Here is a 9,615-nt window from a genome sequence, read left to right as displayed (position 1 = left end):
AAACTTGTTTTGATTAAGTTAATTGATTGATTTAAGGTACAAGATAATTGAGAGGTGTTGTTGCAATCGTTGAATATGTTATGCTGACGTAACGTAAGTTGTTTGTGTAATAAAGCATTGTCGAGGTAAGGGAACTTTCTAACGATATGATATATGCTTGACTACAGTGTGTGTTTGTATACATGTTCCTTGTGCTCGTGGTGAATAAATATGCACACAATTGTTTTTGTATTTGATGTGATTACGTATTCATAACTGATAACATATGTGTTATGAATTTTATTGATCATAATATGTTTTGAGTATGCTATGTGAAATAGTAGTAAATATTATTAGTGTTTAATGAGTATCAAAAAAGGAGTATTTTAATAGTTGTATTTACATAATGATTGATGTTAAATAGTCAGAGTATGCTCAAGCATTTCATAGTTAGTGGTGATCGTGATGAGCCACAATGTTAGTGGTGACCGTGATGGGCCATGGGGTGGTTTCATGAGTTGATTGGTTCACCTTATCCTTATGGGGATTTTTTAGCCGTGTAGGTTTGTGATAGTCTGTACTCTAGTAAATCATGTTGATATGTGATAGGTGGCATATCGATAATTAGTATTGGTCAGTGAGAGGCAGTATATTTATGATTTACGCCCCTCGAGGAGGGTGTGGAAATTCTGGAATCATATGCATTGACATATAAACATTGTATTAGGGTGCTTTGTCACACGAGTCATTTTGTTATATAATAATATTCATATGCATGCTTGTTTATCAATTGATGCCATCTCATATTATGCTTTCGAGCTTTGTCTTTTTATATATATGTTGTTTTTAGATCGTGACCCTCTACTATTATTGTGGATCGGACTTACATCCCAGTACCAAACATGCTTAAATAGTTATTTCTATTAGTTTTTTTTAATCAAATCGTTCATTCAATCAACAAACGGTAACTTTAAATTTTATAGAACATTTTAATTTTAATTTTTAAAATGCATCGTATTTTAAGTTAATATAATTTTATCAAGTATAATAAAAGAAATATTACTCATATATTATATACAAATATAACTATCTAATACATTCCACGAGTATAAGGTCTAATTAGAGATAAAGGGCAAATAAAAGAAATAAAGTGTAAATAAAAAAGAGAATATGTATTAAAAAATAAAATAAAATAAAGAGAATGGTAGTGTTAAAAAACTAAAAATTAAGAAGATAGCAATTATTGGAAAACTTGAAAATATGAGAAATAGAAAGATTTACTGAAAAATTAATATAAGAGAGTATTAATTTTGGAGGTCTCGAAATATTTACTAAAGTAGAATTATTGTCGAATTTGTTTAGGGGGCATACAAGTAGAAATTTGATATTTTCTCTAATATATTATATTTACTTAAATATATTTAATTTAACTTTAAAAAAAATAAAATTAATAAAAATTAATGTATTTATTTTAAAATTTAAGTTAAATATATATTTTTTTATTGATTCATTTTCTTTTATATTTTCAATCGATCGAAGTATAATAAAAGGATCTATATATATTTGTCTGGCGATATGTCATTTATGTATCCTTTTCAAACAAACATAATTATTCTTAAGCTAGATGATGTGTCACCTTTAGAAAAGTTGCACACCATTCTGTAATTTATATCTAATGTAATAAAGTAGCAAATTGTGAGTTACAAAAATCTTCCACCTTTTCATATTTTCTTATTTTATTGGTGTCTAAAATTGTGTGAATCGATGTTTTTTACATTTCCAACTCTACTCTTATATTTAATTGTTTCACCTTTGACTTCCTCATGTTAAGGATCTTTTGTGTGGTGTATATAAACAAACATTTTTTTTACTAAATATGTAAAGCAAACATTAACAAATAGCACCCCCTTCATATTTATCTTTTGTGTGGTGTATGTAAACAAACATTCTTTTTACTAAATATGTAAAGCAAACATTACCAAATAGCACTCCCTTCATATTTATCTTTTGTGTGGTGTATGTAAACAAACATTTTTTTTTACTAAACATATAAAGCAAACATTAACAAATAACAATTCCTTCATATTTATTTGTGTCGATGCACGAAAGATATATATTTTTTTCTTAACATTCCTATTAAATATTAATAGTTTAAAATATTTTACACATACAAATTAATCTGATCAAATATGTGGCAGAAAGTTTAAATATTTTAAGTTTACTAATGTAAAACTATAAATAATTAGGTTATTTCTATTGTTTTATTAATAAGAAAAACATTAAAATGAGAGAAATAGAGTTAGTGTTAGAGAAATGAAAAATTAAAGAGTTGAATAAATTTTTAGTTTATATAAAATTTTAATATTTTTAAAATTCTTATAAAAGATTTCTTAATTTTTAATCTCTATATTATTTATTAAATATATATTAATACATTAAAATTTTAATATTTTTAAAATTCTTATAAAAGATTTCTTAATTTTTAATCTCTATATGATTTATTAAATATATATTAATACATTACACACGAAACAATACAAATAAAAACTTTATGAATCTCTCATTACAAAACAAAAGATTTATTTTAAATATATATATATATATATATATATATAATTATAATAATATTAATTAAAATATAAATAAATTGCACAAAAGAAAAATACAAGTCCAAAACTACTTTATGAATCTCATACAAATTATGAAATTTCACATATAATTTATGAATATTGATATAATGGTTCAACAGAGGAAAAAAAATAAATTTTTAATGGTTTCGTGTTTAGTTTAAAAGAGGAGAAATTTTTTAAATAGTTTAAAAGTCCTTTTATTCTCCTCCCATCCCCTCTAAATCCCCCTAAAATGGAAAAAGAATAAAAATATCTTAAAGAGGAATTTTACTTTCCTCCCCTTCCATCTCCTCTTAAAATTTGAAGTAAACACAAAAAGCTTAAAAACCTACTCTCTCCTCTTCTCCAAATCCCTCCAACCAAACACACCCTTAAACATTTATCTTTAATTCAAGGTAATTTGTTTGAATTTTTTTATATTAAATATATTAAAGATAAATATATTTCTTCAATATAATTAATTTGATTTATTTCAATTAAATATAATATATTTAAATATGGAAATGTCAAAAATAATAATTTTAGTTTTGATCAACATAATCTATATTAGTTTTAATAAACTTGATTTATATTTCAAGATAGTCAATCTCAAATTCATTAAAATAATTATAACTTAATTTGAATTTTATCCATTATGAATTCTATTTTGGCTCAATTAGCTTAAAATATAAAATGATATACAACGACATTCTTAATTTTTTTTTATCAATGAATACTTAAAATATTTTTAAAATAGTAATTTAAAATTTATTTTATTATTAATTAAAAATTTGTCAATTTGATATATTATTTATTTATTTATAAATAAATAATATAGATCAAATAAATAAATAAATAAATTTAAAATTGTATATTTAATTTATAAATAAACTATTTAATGTTGAATATCATTAATGTTCTATTTAAAAAATAAAACTTCAAATGAAAAAAAAGGTTTTCATAGAAAATTAGATGTCACATTCCCAATTTACTTGTCATCACATTATCCTTACATAACATATCACCAAAATTTAGATGTCAACAAAATTTCTTTAATTTAAAAAAAGTGAGGGATTGTATTTTTCAGAATTAATTAATTAGAGCATAAAATTATGAATTAACCAAAAATATGAGAGCAAAAATGTATTTAAAATAATATATTAAATTTCCAATTAAATATTTTACTTATGGTCAACGTAATTGAAATGGTTGTTGTTTGATTACCCAAATTAAATATACATACATGCCAAAACAAATACATCTAGAAGATTACAAAGAATTTTAGTCAAAAGAAACTTTACCAAGGATAGTAGATTTAGGGAGAGACACTTTATTTCCAAAGTTATTATAAAAATGGTCCTAGGGAATAGATATTTGTGAAAGAGAAAAACCAGAGTGAACACATAGAGAGAAAGTGGAAAGATGATAGAGATTTCAGAGGAAGTGATGAAACAGTTATTTTGGACAGCTGGGTTGATAGTGATAAGTACTGTTGTAATATTGTTTGAGAAACTATGGTGGAAGCCACATAGGATTAGATCAGTGCTTGAAAAACAAGGAATCAAAGGACCAAAACCGTCTTTTCCATTGGGAAATGTTTCTGAGATGAAAAATCTTCAACCCCAACCACCTTCAAATTCAGATGTCAAAGAAGCATGGGTTTATTCTATTTTTCCATATTTTCACATCTGGAAACAACGTTATGGTATGTCAAAATTGTTGGTATAATTTTATTTGTTTATTTTCTTTTAAGAACTTGAAGCATGCAAATTGGATTATCTGTCCAACCTTTTGTTTTTGTTTTGAGTATAGATATGTTCACATTTTTATTTTTATTTTTGATAAATAATAAAATTAAAAGGAGCAACTTCTTTTTCAAGCAAATTAATTTTTTAATTAATTTTTTTATTAATGATGATACTAATAATAATAATTTCGTATCGCTTTTATTTGTTTACTTGTTATTTTCAAACAAAAAAATATACAAAGTATTATGAAAAATGGTATAAGAAGGTTCGAGACATCAAAAACCAATGGTTTGAACGACATCTATGTTGTTACAGTTACTAATTCATTTTTTATAATACCACACCGATCCAAATTAAATCAAAACAGTAAAACGTCAAATCATATATTATTAAATATTTTTACATCTTAGACAAAAAAATATAGATCAAATTATACAGATCAAATTTTAGTTTAACCAAAATTTCCTACTTTACGATACTAGAAATTACATAGTTGATTATCTTTTTGTTGTCTCTCTAAGCCTTGTTTGATTTGGTGAAATAAATATACGATGCTTATAGGTCCATTGTATTTGTACTCGACCGGAACAAAGCAACATCTGTATGTGGAGAAGGGTGCCTTAGTAAAAGATATGGCTGCGCATATGGCCCCTGATCTAGGCAGGCCTTTGTATCTTAACCAAGCATTAGAGCCTATTTTTGGAGATGGCGTCCTAAGAGCCAATGGTAAAACATGGGTCTATCAAAGGAATGTTATTATTGCTGAATTATTCATGAGCAAAATTAAGGTTTGTATATACTTCCTCTCTTTCAAAAATATTATCCTTTAAGTTTCTTGCACACATTTAAAAATATATAATAAATAGAATAAACATAATAATTATTTTACTAAAATTATTTTTATTAAATGTCAATGTGTTTTCTACTTTCATAAATGTAAAATAATATTTATATTTTATTTTATTTTATTTTATGTAGAAAATGTTATATAGTATGGAAGATTCTGCTATGGAAATTGTCAAAAAATGGGATAAATCTATAGAAGAAAATAAAGGAAAAACCGTAGATTTGGTGATTGAACATGATTTGAAGGTTCTTTCAGAAGATATTCTTTCAAAAGCTTGTTTTGGTAGCAATTATGGAGAAGGAAAACATGTTTTTGAAAGATTGGGTGCTATGCAAACTAAACTTGGAACGACCAGTACACTTTTAGGATTTTTTAACTTAAGGTAACTTATAAAAAAAATTAAAAATCAATACTCTATTCTAAATGAAATATAAGCAAAAGAGTATTTGAAAAGTCGATGTATATGATCTATATCTAATACATCAACTTTTCAAAAACTATTATTGTTTATATTTTATTTCAGAAGAACTATTATTGATATTATATTGATTATATTTTATATTATATTGTACCAAGTGCTAAATTAATATGTTTTCTCAGTTTTCTTTCAATTAATGGCAACAAAGAGGTATGGAGGATGAAGAAAGAGGTGGACGTGTTGATAACAAAAATGATCAATGATCGTGAAATCCAAAACAAAAATAAGAACGATGATGAGAAACCAAATGATCTATTACAAAAAATAATAGAAAGTTCCAAAAGAGATACAACTTTAAATGAAAAGGGTTTTTTCAAAACGAAGTATGACATGAACCAATTGACTATAGATCTTTGCAAAAATATCTACTTTGCTGGCTCTGAGTCGACCGCTCTTGCAACTACTTGGGCATTGTGGCTCATTGCATCATATCCTGAATGGCAACAACGTCTTCGATCTGAGATCTTGGAAGCATTTGATTACAAGTTGCCTCATTCTTTCTGTGAGGATGGCAAACTTCAAAAGCTGAAATTGGTTAGTACATCACTTCACACTTCACAATATTTCTTCAAAACTTACACATTTACTACAAATATTGCATTACTAGTTACTAATAATGTTTATGAGTGGACAACTTTAGTCATATTTTAGATGTTTCACCGGGGTATGGGGGATGTTGAAAGTCTCGCATTAAATCTTATATAAATTCAATGTTGATAAGTGAGATGCATTTTTTGTCCTACAAATTGATTTTATGAGATTGAGTTAAGTTTAACGATATTGTTGTTGTGTAGCTAACAATGGTGATTCAAGAGAGTTTTCGTCTTTATGGACCAGCGGTGACTAACTCAAGAGAAACTTTTGCTGACATGAAATTCGGAGACCTTTTGGTACCTAAAGGCACCTACTTGTGGATGTTTGTGCCAGCACTTCATCGCGACACAGATAATTGGGGACCAGATGCTGCAGAGTTTAAGCCAGAAAGATTTGCAAATGGTCTTAGTAAAGCTTGCAAATATCCTCAAGCTTATATTCCATTCGGATTTGGGAGTCGCAATTGCTTAGGCCAAAACTTTACAATGACAGAAATTAAGATTGCACTTAGTCTTCTCCTCTATCATTTCTCCTTTGAGGTTTCACCAGATTATCGACATTGCCCTGTCTCTAATATGTTGTTAATTCCAAAGTATGGTATAAGGCTTCTTGTTACCAGGCTGAACCACATAAAGAAATGATTCACTTGTTTTTCTGGTCATGACTCTATCGGTTTTAACCGACATGAATAACACATCCTATAATAATATTAATAATATATCTTATGCTTTCTATTCTCCATTGTCATTTATCTTATGTCTATATTTATATTTAGGAATTCTTCTCACTTAATAAAATTTCATGTGTTACTCTCTACTAATCAAAATGAAATTCCAAAACAAATAAAAGAACTCTGGCTAAGACTATACATTGGTGGAATGTGTGCATGCAATGTAGTAGAAGACTTTATTTGTGAACGGAAGTCTTGATGTTTTCACTATTTTGAGAACTCCCTTGGACTATGGTATACTCTCTAATTTTAGTGTATGAGAGAAGTTAAGAGATTAAATTTATTTTCTATAAAGTAATTATTTAATAGTTTAATATATATGAAATTTAAATGATATGCACCGACAATATATAATCATTTTACACTGTCATCTAATGAAAATAATATATTTTAGCACTGTCATCTAAATAAAATGATATCATTTCTTACTATTTCTTTGAGAAAAAAATATTTTTTTAAAAAAAACCACTTTTAATTAGTGATTTCACCTGTATGTTACATATTTAAAAAAAAAATTGTAATATAATAAATAAAAAATTAGTGTGTTAAGTTGATGTATAAAAAATTAGTAATTTCTAACTTCATTTAAACAACATACTTTACAACTCAATTTGATGAACTATTTAATTAAATTACAGCAACAATACTTAAATTATAAAATTGTTCCCTAATAAATCAGATTACATCTAATAAAAATAAAACATTAAGTCGAGGACAATGCTTGCAGATCATTCTTTGGTACTGAGAGTAAACGTCAGTCACCTTTAGATGTTAATGTATATAAAAATAAAAGAGGAAAGATAAAATCTCAGTGAGTTCTGAAAATAAAAGGAGGGGTAGTTTAAAAATACGTCTTTCTTAATATGCATAAAAACACGAAATTATGATGCATTTCATGATGAAGCTCTTAACTTCAATTTTTAATAAAAAAAATCAACTGAAATCATTCTTTCATTATGATTCTGAAAACTATGCATGACCTCACATATTTTCATTGAAACAAGGAAAAGTCGTTCAATCTCTTGATGTGGGTCACCAAGAAAATTAAGTCTTGATTGATAAAGGTGGTCTAGCCAAACCCCAACCAGTGTCCTAATTTTTCTCTTCTACCTATTGCTTTATCCTTGGAACAAACCTGAATATCCTGTCGTGAATAAGATCATGCATGATCTGAGATGTTATGTATGTAATGGCTTGATAATATTATGTTTGCAATCCAGCATTATTCCATAACACTTATAATAACTTAATAATATATTGTAAATCAAGTGTGAATTAAATCACGAGTCTCTGATCATAGTTGGAAATAGCGACGAACTTAGCGAGAGGCAGAGGCAGAAAAATTAGAGTTAGAGGATATATGACCAAAGGTAGAGTTAGAGGATACATGTCTAGAGGCAGAAGTAGAGGATACGTGTCCAAAGGCAAAATCAGAGGATACATATCTAGAGGTAGAATTAGATTATGTGTATCTATAGGTAGAATTAGAGGATGCGTAGATCAGAGGATGTGTGGATCAAAGATACCATGATCAGATGATACGTGAATTAGAGGCAACATGATCAGAAGAAAAACAAAAGGTAAACAACAAAGAAAAAATGGAAGAAGAAAATCAAAAACAAAGTAGAAGAAGAAAAATCAGAGGTAAAGTAGAAGAGTATTATTAGAGGCAAAATAGAAGTATTTCACCAGAGGCAAATGCAAAAGTAATTTACCAGAGGCGAAATACAAGAATCCATAAAACTGCTAACAAAGGCAAAAACAAAAGGAAAAACTAGAGGCATAAATACTAAGAATTGAGAAATAACATCAGAGGAAACATGCCCAAAAATGTAAGTTTATCATCAAAGGTAGCAAAATAGCAAAGAATTATCATAAGTAAAGTTACTTAGGTTTTTGAAACAACAACCAGAGGTAAAAACTCTAAAGTTACAGAATGACACCGAGAGGCAAAACTACATAAACATGGGTGAAAAAGCCTTCAAGACACACACATTTTCCTTAAATGACATGATTCACACATCAAACTACAATTTTTTATTCAAAATTTTGAGAGTTCCAACATTTCTAACGAAACAATCATACAAGGATCAAACAAATAACATGCATAACAGTTCAAAATTATTTTGGTGCAGTTTCAAAACATCTATATGCTAAAAATTCTATCTTCCTCAGGCTCTAAGTTCTTCTAACTCGTAATACCCCCAAAACAGTTTCTGACAAAAAATAAAGAATTTTAGTTAATAAACTCCTAGAACCCTCGTGCTAAAAGGAGTTAATGTAACACAACTCATAGTTTTCCAAGAAAGGATTCTTGTACTTCGAACTAGTTGCGGGATTTTCTTTTTTCTCACCTCTTAACTGTTTTTCCTTTATACTCTTGTTCAAATTTAGAGATCCCCCAAATGTAGCTTCGTATCTTTTTTTAGTGTTACTTTGACCGATTAATGGATCTTGAGAGGAGGAAAGGGACATGCAAGGGGTCAGGTAGGTGTAGAAGATTTTATATAACTTTTATCTTTGAAGGATTTTAGAAAGAAGAAGAAAATTGATGGACGAGGGAGACGATGAATAGTAACGGTGTTGGTATTTTGAGAATGTTTTAAGAGAGCATGAGATTTGTTGGTAGA

At 27.4% G+C, this 9,615-nt stretch overlaps 1 protein-coding gene across 1 annotated transcript; it reads left to right on the top strand.

The window, feature by feature from the left end:
• Nucleotides 1-3,881: 3,881 nt before the first annotated feature.
• Nucleotides 3,882-6,989, top strand: LOC101498882 (cytochrome P450 714A1-like). Its single transcript, XM_027334518.2, has 5 exons — nucleotides 3,882-4,293; nucleotides 4,898-5,124; nucleotides 5,315-5,565; nucleotides 5,784-6,195; nucleotides 6,456-6,989. The coding sequence occupies exons 1-5, from the start codon at nucleotides 4,011-4,013 to the stop codon at nucleotides 6,894-6,896; spliced, it is 1,614 nt and encodes a 537-aa protein (XP_027190319.1). The 5' UTR covers nucleotides 3,882-4,010; the 3' UTR covers nucleotides 6,897-6,989.
• Nucleotides 6,990-9,615: the final 2,626 nt, after the last annotated feature.

Source organism: Cicer arietinum, chromosome 1 (genome assembly GCF_000331145.2).
Source record: "Cicer arietinum cultivar CDC Frontier isolate Library 1 chromosome 1, Cicar.CDCFrontier_v2.0, whole genome shotgun sequence".
Classification (NCBI taxonomy): domain Eukaryota; kingdom Viridiplantae; phylum Streptophyta; class Magnoliopsida; order Fabales; family Fabaceae; genus Cicer; species Cicer arietinum.
Note: the sequence above shows the minus strand (reverse complement) of the source record. Positions and strands in the feature narration are given on the sequence as shown.

Coding starts and splice junctions, on each gene's coding strand:
- LOC101498882 (XM_027334518.2), top strand. CDS start 4,011: ATGATAGAGATTTCAGAGGAAGTGATGAAACAGTTATTTTGGACAGCT. Junction 4,294..4,897: donor CATCTGGAAACAACGTTATG/GTATGTCAAAAT, acceptor CGATGCTTATAG/GTCCATTGTATTTGTACTCG. Junction 6,196..6,455: donor AACTTCAAAAGCTGAAATTG/GTTAGTACATCA, acceptor GTTGTTGTGTAG/CTAACAATGGTGATTCAAGA.